The 18058-nt window shown below is 41.9% G+C and overlaps 1 protein-coding gene across 1 annotated transcript; it reads left to right on the forward strand.

Moving 5' to 3' along the window:
* The first annotated feature begins 1901 nt into the window (after positions 1-1901).
* On the forward strand, positions 1902-15113 carry LOC145405844 (2-aminomuconic semialdehyde dehydrogenase-like). Its single transcript, XM_080277092.1, has 9 exons — positions 1902-2074; positions 3843-4043; positions 4900-5111; positions 6148-6314; positions 6882-6977; positions 7496-7575; positions 11271-11442; positions 12538-12747; positions 14606-15113. The coding sequence occupies exons 1-9, from the start codon at positions 1902-1904 to the stop codon at positions 14753-14755; spliced, it is 1461 nt and encodes a 486-aa protein (XP_080133218.1). The 3' UTR covers positions 14756-15113.
* Positions 15114-18058: the final 2945 nt, after the last annotated feature.

Here is an 18058-nt window from a genome sequence, read left to right on the forward strand (position 1 = left end):
CAAATTGAATGTTCGCTTTAATGGCCCCCGTGAAGTTGATACACAATAATTTACATAAAAATGCCTTCCCATAGTATACCCCCCTGTCCTGACCTCCCATACCCCTGACCATCCCTACCTCCTTTATTCCACCTCACCATCTCCCGTTCCCTTCCTCCTCCCCAGGGGTGTCCGCAGGATATTTTTGTAAAGGGGGCAAAATAAAAAATTATACATATATGTGCGGTTATATCAAAATACACACACTCCAAATAGGCATATACTTACGTGAGTTACATGACTTACATGAAATGCTTAAACTGACAGAATGCATGAATCGACTCAAATCACTCAATCATCCTTGAACAAGAACTGAAACACTTCGGAATTCCAGGGGGGGACAACTGCCTCCCTTGCCCTCCCCCCCCCCCTCCGGACGCCCATGCGAGTCCTCGCCATCCAGCGCCATCCCCCTGCAATCCCCATCCTCCCCTCCCTACTATTCCCTCACCGTCCCCTATCCTCACTCCTCCATTCCTCCCCTCAGGCTCGTCACCCTCTCTCTCCGTCACCATCCCCAGGTTTCATTTCCCTCACCCCCCCCCCCACTCGTTCATATCTTAATCACATCACACTTTAGCCCCTCTCATTCCCATGATCCCTCTTCCACTACCTCGCATGTTCTCTCTCTCTCTCTCTCTCTCTCTCTCTCTAAGGGGTGTGTGGCCCCCCCAGGGACTGCAGGCTGTAGTTTCTCCTCGCATTCAGTCCATTGTTTTTCGTGGGATGAGAGTTTAGGGACATTTTATTTAATCGGGTAGTGGAGTCACTTGGTTTTATCAATGCCACCGCGAGAACGCATGCGTCGCAAGCAGAACCATGAGAGTTAACAATGACAATATTAACACTTTCTTGTTCCAATACTCAGCTGGATAAAATCTTTAGATATTAAAAGCTGGTTGGAGTAGATGCCATGGGGTGCGTAATTGTGGTGCTCATCTTCGTAATCTCAGCCTTTGAGTAATGGCGTAAAAATTGACTTAAATCATTTATGAATACGGACCATGTAGCACGTCTGCCCGAATAAGCCTGGAACACGTTTTGGTGAGAGGGGCACCTTACACATGGTGACACCGATATGACCGGACGGATCCACAGCCTGGTTATACGAACGCCTTCAACTCCCAAACCCTGGAAGGGAGGTTGGTGAACTGAGAGAATAGCATCATCAGTTTGCACTCCATGGAGTTTACGTTTCAGATGACATGGGGCCGCAGCCACAACTACTGCCTTTTATAATTATTTTTATGGCCTTCAGGGTACTTCAAAATGTCTCTTCTTATAGGGAATTTTAATAAATTTCTTTCATTATTTGTTCAGACTAACCACTTTACTCTTTTTACCTTCACTTGTCAATAGTTTTGCCCTTTTGTGGCATAGTTCTGTAGCAAAATAAGGTAATGCTGCGGGCACCGTAACTTTTCCATAGCACTTCTTCGTGATTAGCGCTACATGTTAATCTATAACAACTCAGCATTCAAGATGGAAAGATGACAATTTTAGGTCAACACAGCGAAAACCAAGTACCGGTATATTATAGCTACAAATACATGTCTGTGCGTTGTGAGGTTTGTGATAGTCTTCTGCATCTTTTAATTTAGCTACATTCGTCTCATTTAGCCTGCAGTAGTTAAATGATACAGTATACAATCAAGAATATTTATAGACGTGTCAGTCTATTTCTCCATCTCTCTGTCTGTCTGTCTATACTGTATCAGCATCAATATATCAATCTGTCAGTTTGTCTCAGTATGTATCTATCTTCTTCTCTTCTTTACTGTAGCTCTGTATAACATAGACTGTACATGACAGAATATACTAGTTCTCCCAATCTTATTTTACCCACCAGTTTAGATACCAGGATGCATAAAGGAATAATTACCGTGGAGAACTTCATCTCTGGTACAATGGTGCGTGGCCAACGGTACTTGGACTCCCATGATCCCAGTACGGGAATGATATGGGCCAGGGTGCCAGACTCGGGCAAGGAAGAGATGGATTCTGCAGTGGCTGCTGCCCTGAAGGCATTTCCTGGGTGAGTGCAAATACATTAACTTTTTTGCCTGTCTGTCTGTATATGTGTCAGTCAGTCTGCCTCTCTGTTTATCTATCTGTCTACCTATCTATGTCATCCATCCATTAATCAGTCAATCTGTCCAGGTATAGCTGTCTAAATATGTATGTATTTATCTATCCCTCCATCTTTATCTGAATCTGCCTATCTCTGTCTATCAGTCAGTGGAAGGGAATAGAGGGACCAAGAGTAAAGTGGAAGGGTTGGGTGGAGAGGCATGTGAGTGGTGAGTTGGAGGGAGGGTAGTCTGATGGTAGAGGACAGGGCATCATGGGGACAGTAATACACCATCAGACGATTGTATTGAACCTATGAATTGGCTCTTTTTTGAAGGGATTTACTATAGTCCTTGTATCTTAACATGACCCTTTACCCGTCATAGCCCATTTCACATTGCTCATTGCCAAAATAGGACTGTACTTTGGTGCTGCATCCTTTTCATAACTTTTTTCTTGACTAGCACTGTACTGTATTCTGCTTTTAATTTCATGTTACAATTTAATACAGTATTCAAGATGGAGAGTGAGCACTTCTAGACCAAGTTAGAGAGATAAAAGTATAAGGTTATATCTGTTCCCTCCAGTTCGAAAAGTTTATCCTAGGCAGAAGAAAATAATCTGAAAATGGCAAGAATTAAGTGAAAAAGATATCCCTGTTCTCAGTGAATTTTAAGTCTTCGTATTCTGGATGTGTTTATAACACCATATCACATTATTTTTCCTCAGTACAGTATATGCATCTGGTAGTTAAGTGGTTAGAACACCGCAGTTGAAGTGATAGTCTTGCATAGGTTTGATTGTGAAGCTATAACTGGAGGTACAGTATTTAGTTCATGTAATGGAGTAGGCTGACCATTGTTCCTTACATGCACTGGACTGCAATATAGCCCATCCACGGGCCCCAGCACCTTGAAGGGGTGAATTTATGAGCAAAACAGACTTTCAACATAGTTAAGTGACATAGGAGAACTGACTGTACAGGTGGTCCTTACATTTCCATTATTTGGGTTGTAAATTTGGGGAACTTTGTTGTTGTGGCCTAGACTCATCTAACATGAAATGCGTGGACTGCAGTTTGGAGTTGCCCTTCTCCCAGTGTCCATCACCCTTCTTTTATGGGATAAAAAGAGAGCTCAGGAACAGTTGTAGCAGCAAAACTTCCCAGTTATATCAGTTCCACCATGAGAAGACACCCCATCATCACCACCAGGGAACTGACATATCATCTCTGTAGGTACTTATACTGTGTATGAGGTTTAGGTAGGAATACATCTGTATTATACTGAGGAATTAAGAGTGGAAAAAAACACAAACTGTTATATTGTATACAGTATATGTAAAACACATAGTTTCTCTTGCTTGATGCTAGAGAGGTACACCTTCATATGTGGCACAGATACTGTTTAACCAGGTAGCTTCTTTTCCCAGCTATGCAGACGTCCCTCATCTCCTTTCCTAATCTGAAAGGATAGTGGTGTACTACAGGAGAAGGGCAGCTTCAGCATTCAGTACACTGGGCTCTTTTGCATATGAGCCAGGGGCCATTAAAACAACTGAGGAATTAACACAGAAATTAATGCAGTAATATAAATGAGGTGATACAGTATATAACAGAGACATAGAGTAATTCTTATTACTGTAGTTCTTAGTACATGTACTGCTTCTGTAGTTCTTATTACTGTTTTTCTTATTGCTGTACCCTACTTCATATTATGCATTTCTCGTTACAGATGGTCGCATAAGTCAGCTCATGCTCGAGCACAGCACGTGCTAAAAGTGGCGGACTTACTGGAGTCCCGCCTGGAGGAGTTCGCCGTGGCTGAGTCACGGGACCAAGGCAAGCCTGTGTGGCTGGCCCGCACCATGGACATACCCAGGGCCGTACTCAACCTTAGGCACTTTGCTCATACTATTCCTCACCAGCTGAACACGTATGCTTTTTGATTCCATAGTGTGTACATAATCAGTTTGCATTACTCATGCCTTATCACACATAGTCAACTAGTGTGCTTTGATTCCATTAGTCTGATGAAGTACAGTAATTTTTATTTTATTACACATATCCCCCAATATTTTATTTTCATTTTTGGAAAGGCCTCTAGTATGAAGGGGTTCATGAATCCTGTGTTCACTTCCCCCTTTTTGACAAGTCTCTCCTGGGTTAAGTAAGATAAATCTAGTACCTGCAAGAATAAAATGCCAAATACAGTACATCAGTTTAGGGGGGCATGAATAAACGCGTGTCGCCCATTTTCTTGGACAGCGTATTCTTTGACTATCATGTTTTGATCTTTTCTTGCTCTCTGGACCTTACCGTGCCCCAACTTTTTGTAGAAAAATAGGTTAGGATTATGATGATTTCATATGTACCAAACACCTTTGGTTCCATACTGTAGTTTAGAGTCATATTAATTCTCACATGACTAGGACAGCTCTAGCCTTCTATGCTGGTTAATGCCATACAGTTTTAATCAGTTCTGAGCGAGTCATAGAGGCCTAAGAGTACTCATATTAATGCAACCATTAACCCTTTCCTGGTCAGGTTAGTTTAATCCTGATGGTGAGATGATAGTTTGTGGGTCAGAATACACTTTTGCATTATGCTACCATTCAAGTCCCAGAAGGTTACTGTTGGTTTTTCTCTCATGTAAAGTGCTGCAGTTCAAGGAATGTAGATTACCCTCCTGCCCTGAAATGTTCTGGACTATGGTAGCTAAGCATTGGGTCTAAACTCTGAAGAGGCAATACAGTACTGGATTGGGACTTACTCTTTTTTCTTCATGGCAGATCGAGTGTTTCTCCCGAGGCAGGCACCCTCAACTACACAGTGAGGGAGCCTTTGGGTGTAGCTGGACTCATTAGCCCATGGAATTTGCCCCTTTACCTCCTCACCTTCAAGTTGGCTCCAGCCATCATGTGTGGCAATACTGTCGTGGCCAAGCCATCAGAAATGACCTCTGTCACTGCCTATATGTTCTGCAAGTTGCTTGACGAAGCAGGTATATAGCTACTACTGTAATGGGGTTTATAAAAGTCCATGTTGCCCTCAGACAAAGGGGGGGATCCTCTGTTTGGCCCAATGGTAATGTGCATGTGTTTGGAGCACGGGAGGGCTGAGTTTGAATCCTGACCAGGCTAGACAGATGATTAATTTGTTATTTCAGTTATTACATTGGTTGGCAGTGGTGTGAGATGTGAGACAAGGCTTGGTTGGCAGTTTGATGTAGTTTCATGGTTAACTTACAGCATCCTAGTCCTTACATCCAGGGGATGAGCTGTTCGGTGCGGTCCGCTGCGTCCGCAATGGTGGCCTCCAATGCTGTGCAACCATGTGTGTTTGAAACTCTTCAGATTAATCACCAAGGGAAGAAAAAGGATGTACAGTAATGGGGTCTATAAATGCCCGCGTTGCCTGTAAACAATGTGGGGATGCTCTGTTTGGCTCAGTTGTAACGTGTGGGTGTTTGGAGCATGTGGGCCAGGGATTGAATCTTGGCCAGACTAGCGATAATTTGTTAAGTTTCATTTCAGTTATTACACAATTTTTGTTGCTGTTTGTATTAATAGTAGTTGTTGTTGTAGTCTCTGGTTCATCAGAAACATAAACCCAGTGGACTGCAGACTGAAGTTCCTCTTCTCTAGTAGTGGACTTTCCTTCTTTTTTGTAGTACGAGGGAGGGAGTTAAGGGACATTTGTGTGACTGGGTAGAGGAGCTACTTAGTTACAACATTGCCTACATGTGAAGGCGTCTCTCTCCAGCATCAGTTGCTCTTGGAACTTTTAAAGTAAAAGAGCCTAATTATGAATAAGATGATGATGATGACATGGTGAACTCTTTGGTGGTGATGATGATAATTATGATGAATAATGATGATGATGATGATTATTAGGATATTGGCAATGAATGGTTGGTGAACTCATTCTCTTTGGTGATGGTGATGATGATAGTATGATTATGATTATTATTAAAATGATGAAATGATTATGATAATGGTAAAATGATGATGATGAACTCTTTATTGCTTTTGAACCAGGTTTTCCTCCGGGTGTCGTGAATATGGTATTTGGAGTGGGACCTATGGCTGGGGAGGCACTGGTGACCCACCCGGATGTGCGCCTCATCTCCTTCACTGGGTCTACTGCCATTGGCCTCCATATTGCTCAGGCTGCTGCACCCACATTAAAAAAGTTGTCTCTGGAGGTGAGGATACTGGAAGATGGAAAGGGAGGGAGGGAGGGATCGTATAACATGTATAAAACCCTCATTGTGGATGTTGTGTAGGGGTGAAGGTTGAGAGAGAGAGAGTCATTTGTTATTCTTGTCCACAAATAACCTTTGTCTTCAAATGTGCATTGATTGTGTGTGGACAGATGATGTCAGCACTCTCCTACTGCATGAAAAATTTTTGAAAATTGAAGGCTTTTGGGAAGTGCACCTTTGGGTTTGGGAAGTTGTGCTGTATATACCAGTGTATTGCTAAAGATTGTTTATTGCTACCATCAGATGATTTTGTGTTTTCTAGTAATGAGTATTAAAAACTCTTCATTATTCCATTCATAACTTTGTTACTCTTAGGAAGGATTCAGTGAAAATACATAATTGGAGTGAAGGTGGTACTACTGTATTTGGAATAGTACTGTACAGTATAGGAATATTGTGTTCTCTTTCCTTGCTTTTATGGACCCTACCTCACTTCATCCTTAAGTGGGAAAAAGAGGTCAGGAAAGATGATGATGATGATTAATATTAGCTTTCCTTTGAACACAGATGGGAGGGAAGAATGCAGCCATTGTTTTTGATGACTGTGATCTGCAGGCCTGCATCAGGACACTCATAAGGGCTTCATTCATTAACCAAGGACAGGTGAGTTGTAGGCCAGTAATGTTTTCTGTTGTTATTTTTGTTGCCCCAGGCTCATCTGGATGTGAACCTAGCGAACTGCAGACTGAAGTTGTCCATCTTTTGCAGTCCGTCAACCTGTTTTCAGGAGATAGGGAGGAGTTGAGGGTTGTTTACATGACCAGGCCTTGGCATTGTCCAGTTGTATTGGTGCCACTATAGGAGGGGATCCCTTTCCAGTGCCAGGGTTGTCTTGTACTGGCATTGTAAGCTGCATAGTACTTTTCCCAGATTGATTAATCACAGTACTTGTTTTTGAATTGTGGCTTATTCATGTGTGCAAACTTTGGTTACCATAGTTTCTCATTCTGTAGTTTTTTTCCCGCTCTGTACTCTACCTCATGCCACCTGGGATAGGGGGACTGGATGATAATGATGATGATGATGATGAGATATGACATGTTTGAGTATGTGTGTGTGTGTATGTTTGTTATACTGCATTTTGACTGATAATACTGTCTCTTATTTGGCACGGATGGCAGGTGTGTTTGTGTACGTCACGGATATTCGTGCAGCGTTGTTTGTATCCCATGTTTTTGGAGGAGTTTGTCAAAGCAACAAGGTTAGTACAGTTTTGAGTTTTCATACTTTTAATTTAGACTTTTTTTGTGTGTGTCAGTTTCACTGGGCATATTGTTGATAGTTCTCCCACTTTCATGTTTTCTCCTGCCATGTTTTCCTGACCCTATCTCACCCCATCCTGAAGTGGGCAGAAGAGGTCAGGATGATGATGGTGATTATTGTTCTTCAGAATTATTATTGTTGTTATTATTATTATTATTATTATTATTATTATTATTTGTACTTTCCTTCATTCCTTCCTCTTCCTTCTGCCTGTGGGTGACTACACTGAATGACAAGCCAGATTGTTTCTTGTACACCAGGAAACCAATTACTAAGCTGGGTGGTAACCATATAACCAAATTTTGGCGCCTGGTGGTTCACTGGGTAATTATTGCACTCCAGTCGGATTGAGCCGGTGGAGGTTTATATCCATGGGGTGGTTGGGGTTGATTGTCCATGTAATGCCACTCAGGGATGAGTAAGGCTGGTCACTCTCATCTTAAATGTCGGGACCAACTGCCTTGCCCCAGGCTCCTACGCTTCTCATGGTGCAATGGAAGTTTGGATGATGATTGGATGGATGGATTATTATTTTGATTGGAGTTATGAATGGAAAAGCAGGGAATGTGAAGGTGGATGGAGTAGGTGGTGAGTGGGGTATGCCAGCAGAAGGGGATGAGAGTGGCAGTGCTCTAGTGGACATTTGTGCAGGGAGAGGGTTTGTGATAGCCAATACCCTCTTTAGACACAAAGTGATCCACAGGTATACATGGCGAGTGATAAGGGTGGGTGGTGAACTGAATGAACGGAAGGCAATAATTGATATGTGTGTGTGGATGATAGAATGAGAAGGTGTGTAATGGATGCAAGAGCATGGAGAGGTTGGGGGAGTGGACTTTCTGACCACCACTTGGTGGTGGTGAAAGTCAGGGCTCAAATGGAATGGAAGAATAGAAGAAAGAAATTACTGGAGGAAGTAGCTCATACGAGGAGGGTAGAGGGGTTGCGAGATGATGGAAAAAAGGCAGAGTATAAGAGAGAAGTGGAGAAGCGATTAGGTAAATATGATTTGGAGCAGATGGGGGACATGGGAGGTGTGTGCAAGATATTTACAGAAGAAATCCGTGCAGCATGTGAGGTGGTGTGTGGGGTGAAGAGAAGATGAAATGGGGTGCAAGGAACAGCATGGTGGAATGAAGAGGTGAGACAGGCTGTGGCACAAAAGAAGAAAGCATATAGTGAATGGTGAGAAACAGGGGTGTGGAGGAAGTTGAGAGACTGAAGAGAGAGTTATATGTGGAGAGGAAGAGAGAAGTGGAAGGATTAATGAGAGAGTAAGAAGAGAGTGGAAGAGGAATTTGAAAGGAATTTGGGTGTAAAGTGGAGGGAATGCAAGAAAAGGCTCTGGAAAGAGGTAAAGAGAGGTAGAGAGGGTGATGAAGAAGTTATTCGAGGAGTGAAAGATAAAAATGGTAGATTGCTAATGAAGAAGGGAGAAAAGTGAACAGATGGAGAGAACACTTTAAGGAATTGTTGAACATAGAGAATGAAAGTAATGCGAGTATGAGTGGCTGGGGAATGACTGGGAGAAGGAGAGATGTGAGAAGAGAGGGAGAAATCATTAGGATGGAAGTTGTGGAAGCAGTGAAGAAAGTCAAAATGGGGAAAGCCCCAGGAATTGATGGAGTGTGTGGTGAAATGCTGAAGCAAGAAGCATGAGGGAGAGATATTAGTAGAATGGATGTGGAAGATGTGCAGATTGGCCTGGGAGGAAGGTAGAATCCTGGAGGACTGGAAGTCAGGTATACTATAAGACCTCATTATGACGGACTACTTGGGACCCAAGTCATTCCCCAAAATGCAAAATTCCGATAAAAGCGACATCCGGACTTCCCCCTGCTAACCTGGACTTTTTCTGATATCGAGTTCAGACTTTAGTCTGGATCGCTGCAACAGTTTTTAAATTGTTTTTGCTAGCACGGCAGGACTATACTGTATTATACCTTCTCTACAATAATCAAATGGTATAATATATATAATAATACTGTACTGTACACTGATAGACATGTCTTTTATTTACCTTATTATGGTGAACATAGCTGAAGTGGTCAGGTAGTCCTGACTGCTTCTGGCTTTATCGGACTTTTTCCGATACATAGGAATTTAGTTCGGTAGCTCCTGGATTCCAATAAAAGCAAATTCCGGTTTATTGAAGTCTGTTATATTGAGGTCTTACTGTAATTATTCCCCTATACAAAGGAAAAGGGGAAAAAGAACTGTGTGGTGGGCATTTGTCTTCTTAGTGCAATAGGAAAAGTATGTATATGGTAGGATACTTATTGACAGAGTTAGGGAAATAACAGAGGAATTAGTTGGAGAAGAACAGGGAGGTTTTAGGAAGGGAAGAGGTTGTGTAGAACAGATATTGATTCTTAGGTCTGTAGTACAAAATTTTCTAGAGAAGGGAAAGAAGTTTGCAGCCTTCATGGATTTGGAGAAAGCATATGACAGGGTGGATAGACAAGGAATGTGGAAAGTATTAAGAATATATGGAGCAAATGGGAAGTTGTCGAATGCTGTGAAGAATATGTATGAGGGTGCTAAGGCTGCAGTGCATGTGGACAGTGAACTGAGTGAATTTTTCTAATGTTGGATTGAAACAGGTATGTGTCATTTCTCCATGGTTGTTCAATCTATATGTGGATGGGGTTATAAAAGAGATACAAGGTAGGGCAGTGGATATTGGAGCAGCCATAGTGAGAGAGGGCAGTGTTTGGAAACTCCCTGTACTGTTGTTTGCAGATGATACTGTGTTGTTAAGTGAAGACGAAGGGAAGCTGCAAGGCATGGTGAATGAGTTTGGAAGAGTGTGTAAGAAACGAAATCTGAAGGTGAATAGGGAAGAGTAAAGTTATGTCTCCGAGAGAAATTAAGTCACTGAATGTACAGTGAGGTTGGATGATGAGGAAATGGAAAATGTGAGTGCATTTAAGTACTTGGGTAGTGTGATGAGTAAGGATGGAAGTTTGGAGGGTGAAGTGTTTGACAGGGTACAACAAGGAAGAAAGGTTGCTGGTTCTTTGAAAGCAGTGATAAGAAACAGGGAAGTGAGCATGGAAGTGAAAAAGTTATTACATGGCAGTATTGTGATACCAACTCTAACATATGGAAGTGAAGCTTGGACGTTGTTGGAGGGACACAAGTCAAGAGTGAGATCAGTGGAAATGAGTTATTTGAGAGGAGTATGTGGAGTCACATGGAGAGACAGACAGATAAATGAGGAAGTGAGGGGATGCTGTGGTGTGGATGTGATGGAAAGTGTTAGGAGAAATACAATGAGGTGGTTTGGCCGTATGGAGAGGATGGAGAATGAGAGACTGACAAGGAGAGTGTAAAGTGAGGTGGAGGGGAGGAGAGGGAGGGGGAGGCCAAGGATAAGATGGAGAGATGGAGTGGGGAGGTATATGAAAGGAAGGTGGGAGCTGGGAGCAGGGCAGTGAAATGGCAGGGGACAGGGTAACATGGAGGCTATTTGTTTGTGGCCATCCCTTATGGGATTAAAGGATCTGGCTAGATAGATAGATAGATTATTGTTATTATTGTTGTTATTATTATTATTATTATTATTATTATTACTGTATGACCATCATTAAAGGGTACCCATATTCTAAGTTTCATTCTACATTCTCCCAGAAACTTGAAAGTGGGTCCTCCAGCCAATCCAGATGTGTTCATGGGTGCACTTAATTCCTTGCCACATCTGGAGAAGGTGCGGCGCTACGTCAGGTTTGCTATCGAGGATGGAGGGGTGGTTTTGTGTGGAGATGGCCTTGACCCAATGCCGATACCTGCAGAGAATAAAAATGTGAGTGGTTGTTGATGCCAGTTGCCTTAATATTGAAAGGGGTGGTCACAAAGAAATTGCTCCCATGTCACCCAGTGCTTCCATATCAGGCTGCCCTCCTTCAAGCTTACATAACATTCTTTGATTCTGGAAGAAGTGGCCACAGACGAATCACTGTCCTTCTCCATCAGAATGCCTTCCCTCCAGTTCACTTCATGCATAGTTATATAATTCTCCACCCTATTCCTTCATCTCATCCCCATTCTTCTCCTCCACATCTCTAAGTCAACCCCATCAGTCCAGTGATTTAATTTTGTTTTATTCCTTTCACCTTCATATTACTTTTTTCAGTGGCCACCCTAGATCATCAATTACTCCTTTCAGTCCAGTGCCATGTGGTACATTTATTTTTACTGCATTTCTGACACCTTGGAAGTATTTCATTCCCCACTGTTGTTGCTCTTACAACAGACTTGCAGCCACCATTCAGTTAGCTGTTACCACTTTATGGTCTTCTGTGAATATCTGCCCTTCTGTTTCAGAGTTATTATTTGTGAAAATCTTCTCTTTGTCTCTGGGCTGTCAATTGTGAATTTCTTCCTCCAGTCCCAGAGCTATCAGTTATGAATTTCTTTCCTTCTGTCCCAGGACTGGCAGTTGAATTTCTTCCCATCTATCTCATGACTAGCAGTTGAAGTTATTCCCATTACATGTATCCTTTAACTACTTCATGTGGCTGATGATGATCATAGGGCACTTTTACTGTATATTTGGTCTTGTTTTTGCTCTTCTCTTCCTACCACTGTTTTACAGTTGCCTACAGCTTTGTTCCCTTGTATCTCAAGGGTGTCTCATGCAGTTTTACCATTAACTGATACTGGAGAGGGACATCTTCAATTGATGGAACCAGTATAACCATGTGGCTCCAGCGCCCAGTTATAAAATGTCTCATAACTCCCTCCCTATCCCCTAAAAGGAAATTGTAAGCTGCAGATGGTGTGCAACTTCAGCCTGCAGTCTGCTGGGTTTACTTGTCAGATGAACTTGGGGGTTGCATTTGGCACTGTTACAGGTAGTGCATACGGGCGACTCTGAATTTCTTCTCTTCTGATGCAGGGATACTTCATGCGGCCAACAGTGATCACAGGACTAAAAGATGAAACCCGGTGCATGCAGGATGAGATATTTGGCCCCGTTACCTGCGTGTCGCAGTTTGAAACCGAAGACGAGGTGGTGCATCGTGCCAACTGCACAAAGTATGGCTTGTGTGCCTCAGTCTGGACCTCAGATCTTGGAGTGGCTCACCGTGTATCCCAGAGGCTTAGGGTTGGTAATCAGGCTGTATTTTCTGTTATTCATTTCCTGTTATTTATTTTCAGCACCATCTGTTGAAGTTGATGAGGTAGGGAAGTGATAGGGGATCAGGTTGGTTGGATGAACTGTGTAAAGAGGAGTACATTACTGATTGATTCAGTCTAGCAGGTCTATGTGAAGTGTATCTGTAAAGAAATTTTTCAGAAAAAAAAAATGTGTGGATGTTTAGGCCCGTGAGGTGGAGTGAAAACTCTAGGGGCATGAATGATTTGTGAGTGATCATGTGGCCCATTTAATTGGGCATGCTTTTAATAGTTCTCCTACTTTTGTACTTGGATTTTTCTTGGTTTCTGGTTCATGCCTCACCTCATAAACCCATACCATGCAAGCGACTTAGATCTACGTTCGCTTCAGAAACGCCGGTGATGTAGATCTACGTCCTGCAGCATTGAGAAGTCATTGCAAGCAGCTGAAGTAAAATGGAAGATAATAACGTATCTCGCTAACTTCAAACATTTCTCTGCTATGCTTACAACACTAATTTAGGAGCGCAGGAGGCAAGTGAGTCATCACGGGCTCACAGCTGCTCTGCTCTGTCAGTAACCTTGGATATTTCGGAGGTCGAGTGGCACCAACTTAACTCGATTCAGCCTACTTTCTAGCTTTGGTGATTTCTTTTATTTGTGCCAGGGATCTTGTATTGATGTCTTAAGCTCATTAACCCACAAAAAAAATCCAAAATCGGTTCACAAGCTCACAGATGCTCTGCTCTCTCAGTAACCTCGAAGATTTCAGAGGTAGAGTGGCTCCAACCTGATTCGATTCAGCCAACTTTCTGGCTTTGGTGATTACTTTTATTAGTGCCAGGGGTCTTACATTGATGTATTAAGCCTATTTAGCCTGAAAAAAAAAATCCAAAATTGGTTCACAAGCTCACAGATGCCCTGCTCTCTCAGTAACCTCGAAGATTTCAGAGGTAGATTGGCTCAAACCTGACTCAGTTCAGTCAACTATCTGGCTTTAGTGTTTACTCTTATTGGTGTCAGGGATCTTATATTGATGTATTAAGCCCGTTTAGCCAGAAAAAAAAATCCAAAATTGGCAAGCATAGATTTTTTTTTTTTTTTTCCCCCAGTGTGGTACAGGTTAAGGGGCTGATTTTTCTTGTTTTCTGGATCATGCCTCACCTTATTAAGGGGTAAAAACAGTATTAGGTGGGGGCACTCACCATCCACTCACTCGATGTAGTGCTGCTCTCGGGTGTCTGCCTTTTCCTCTCCTCTCTCCATTCCTTCCTTCCTCTTCTGTCTTTCTTTACTTCATTCTTTCCTCGTCCTTCTGCCTATGGATGACTTTACACTCCCTCTTTTGTCATTCTTTCCTTCATTCTTTCCTCTTCCTTCAGCCTATGGGTGACTCTACACTGAGTGACAAGCTAATGGTTTCCTGTACACCAGGAAACCATTTACTATGTTGGGTGGTAACCATATAACCAAATTATGGCGCCTGGTGGTTTAGTGGGTAATTATAGTGCTCCAGTCGGATTGAGCTGGTGAAGGTTTATATCCAAGGGGTGGTTGGGGTTACTGTTCATGTAATGCCACTCAGGGATGAGTGAGGCTGGTCACTCTCATCTTAAATGTCAGGACCAAATTGCCTAGCCTTGGGCTTCTTCGCTCCTCATGGGGCAGCGTAGAATTGGATGATGAATGGATGGAAAAACAGTATCGATGATGATGATGATGATGATGATGACGGTTCTCCCACTTTCATACTTTTTTTTTTTTTCTAGATCTCACCTCACCTTATCCATAGATAGGAAAAGTGTTCATGATGATGATGATGATAATGATGATGATATGTGTTGCAGGTTGGAACAGTATGGACCAATTGCTGGCTTGTGAGAGACCTGGACATGCCCTTCGGTGGTGCAAAGAAAAGTGGCGTAGGAAGGGAAGGCACACATGATTCAATGGAATTCTTCACTGAACCTAAAACCATCTGCACTAAAATAACTTGATTCCTTTTTCAGTATGATATCTTTCTTAGCTTTTTTTTTTTTTTTCTCAAATGATTTTGTTGAGTTTATAGAGTTAAGGAAATTTAGTGAAGTGGTTAATTTTAGTTTTTTGGAATTCCTTGGTGAACCAAAAACCATATAAAAAAATGTAACCCCATTTTGAATTCTTTGATTTTTGTTTAGTTATTCTTGCTACTTCCAGAACATTTATTGAGTTCAGGAAAGGCCTGTGAAAATGAAAAGGCAATTGAACAGTATGTATACCAGCAACTTTGAACTAAAAAATAATGTAGACCCTTTTTTAATTTGGTAATACCTTTCCTTTCTTCCTTCCTTCTTTCCTTCCATCCTTTTCTGTCTTTCCTTCCTTCATTCTCTTGTCTTCCTTATGCCTATGAGTGACTCAATACTCTCTCTTCTGTCCTTTTTTTCCTTCATTCATTCTCTTCTGCCTGTGGTTTACTTTACACTGAGTGACAAGCCAAATGGTTTTCTGTGAATTGGATGATGCCTTATTTAAGTTTACTGTGGCTGCTTTGAGGTGACTTTATTGAGTTTAGTAAAGGCTTGTCATAGTGAGGAGGGTACTAATGGCTGTATCTAACACTGAACCCCCAAATAATGTACCATTTCTTGAAAATTGACAGTTCCTTTTTATTTTATTTTTGTCACTTCCAGACAAGTTAATCAGTTAGTTTGTGCTTGCTAGTCTAAGTTGATTTTACTTCATAATGAAGAGGTAATGAAGGCTATAATGAAATTAATATCAAACTCCCCTAATCTGAAAAGTCTTTACTTGTAGATTATTATATTGAGTTTAGGAAAGGTCTGTCATAGTGAAGAGGTTAATGAAGGCTGTATCTAACTCCTCCACTTCAGAATCTGAGCAGAATACAAATACACTCATAGCTCAGTTTTTCGGATTTAAGGGACTCCATATTCTACCTGACAAATGGACAGGCCATTCAAAAAGTCCACTGCTTTATACAGTACCTGTAAAATAATAATCATAATCATATAAATATTATAAGTGAAACATTGCATTTCTTAATAAGATTATATGTGGTAAACCACTGGATATTTTCAAGTAAGGGACAAGTTGATTCCCCATTTAGTCCCTTAAAACGAGGTTTGAGTGTGCTGTAATACTGTGGTAGGTGGGGGCGCTCACCATCCACTCACTCAATGTAATGCTGCTTTGGGTGTCTGCCCTTTCCTCTCTTCCTTCTTTCCTCTTCTGTCTTTCTTTCCTTCATTCTTTCCTCCTCATCCTGCCTATGAGTGACTTTACACTTCCTCTTCTTTCTTTCTTTCCTTCATTCATTCCTCTTCCTTCTGCCTGCAGGTGACTCTACACCGAGTGACAAGCCAAATGGTTTCTTATACACCAGAAAACCATTTACTATGCTGGGTTGTAATCATATAACCAAATTATGGCACCTGGTGTTTTAGTGAGTAGTTACGGCACTCCAGTCGGATTGAGCCGGTGCAGGTTTATATCCAAGGGGTGGTTTGGGGTTTGTTGCTTGAGTAATGCCACTCAGAGATGAGTGAGGCTGGTCACTCTCATGTTAATGGTAAGGACCAACTTGCCCAGCTCGAGGCTTCTATGCTTCTCGTGGGGCAACATAGGATTAGATGATGGTTAGTAATCCATCCATTCATCCATCATCCAATCCTATGTTGCCCCATGAGGAACATAGGAGCCCGGGACTAGGAAAGTTGGTCCTGACATTTAAGATGAGAGTGACCAGCCTCACTCATCCCTGAGTGGCAATACATAAGCAATAAACTCCAACCACCCCTTAGGTATAAACCTGTAGTGCTTTAATTACCCACTAAACCACCAGGTGCCATAATTTGGTTATATGGTTACCACCGAGCATAGTAAATGGTTTCCTGGTGTATAGGAAACCATTTGGTTTGTCACTCAGTGTAGTCACCCATAGGCAGAAGGAAGAGGAAAGAATGATGGAAAGACAGAAGAGGGAGTGTAAAGACACCTGTAGGCAGAAGGAAGAGGAAAGAATAAAGGAAAGATATACAGAAGAGGAAGGAAGGAAGAGAGGAAAGGACAGACACCCAAAGCAGCACTACATCAAGCGAGTGGATGGTGAGTGCCCCCACCTACTACTACTACTACTACTTCTACTACTAAAAAAAAATAATACTGTAATAATAATATTTTAATAATAGGTGAGTGCCCCCACCTACTACTACTACTACTTCTACTACTAAAAAAAAATAATACTGTAATAATAATATTTTAATAATAATAATGATAACAGTATGAAATTAAGAAGCGATTCAGCCTAGGGGAGTCTTGAAAATGGAGAGTAAGAAACCTGTAATAAGGGCAACATTACTGTATTTAACAATTTGCTCTTTTTCAGTAGCTTTCCATTGTCATATGGCCTTCCATTTTATTTGTATACATTTTTATTTTGTAATTAGGAAGTGGACAGTCATTAAGAAGAAAAATGCCTGTAAATTTTCCAGTTGTACCTGTAAATTTGATGTGTAAGTTTCCCTTAGTTTGCAGTACCAGTTGAATGGAAGTAAGGTGCCATGAAAGCCTTGATAAACAGAGGTTTGAGTGTTGCAGCTGCATGAGGCTTATATGAAGGAGTGTTAATGCCAACTTTAACATATGGATGTGAGACTATGTGTGGCATAAAAATGAAAAGTCAAGAGTTAGAGCAGTGGAGATGGGACTTCTGAGGAATGTATGTGGAGTACAGAGAGTGGATAAAGTAGGATATATAATGTGATTCGTGAAAGATGTGGAGTGAGGAAATCTTTGGACACCAGAATCAAAGAGAGTGTAATGAGATGGTATGGTCATGTGAAGATAATGGATAACAACAGAGTGGTGAAAAAGGTATATCTGAGTGAATTTGAAGGAGGGAGGAGGCAAGGTAGGGCAAGGAGAAGGTGTAGGGACATGGTGGATGAGTGTGTGAGGAAGAGAGGTATGGGAGTCGGTGAGGCCAAGGGACTGACAAGCGATCGAGCTGGCTGGGTGAATGTTGTGAGAAAAAGTGCATGATCAGGGATTTGGCACCCCTTTTTAATGTGACAGCATTCGGATTGGCTATTGGATACGATTATGTGAAGCTACAGAATGAGGTGAATGTTTTTTGTGTATCAGATAGAGGCAAGATTCTGGGGGCTTGAATGATAAGTGAATGGAGGCATGGCCTATTGGACTGGGCAAACTTGGGCTGTCTGGACGTTGCTACTCCCTACCCTGCCCTAGGATGGGAAAGGAGGTCCGGATGATGGTCATCAGTTTGGTGCTCT

The sequence above is a fragment of the Coenobita brevimanus genome, chromosome 68 (assembly GCF_032717465.1).
Source record: "Coenobita brevimanus isolate Jiangsu-jjx chromosome 68, ASM3271746v2, whole genome shotgun sequence".
NCBI classification, from domain to species: Eukaryota; Metazoa; Arthropoda; class Malacostraca; order Decapoda; family Coenobitidae; genus Coenobita; species Coenobita brevimanus.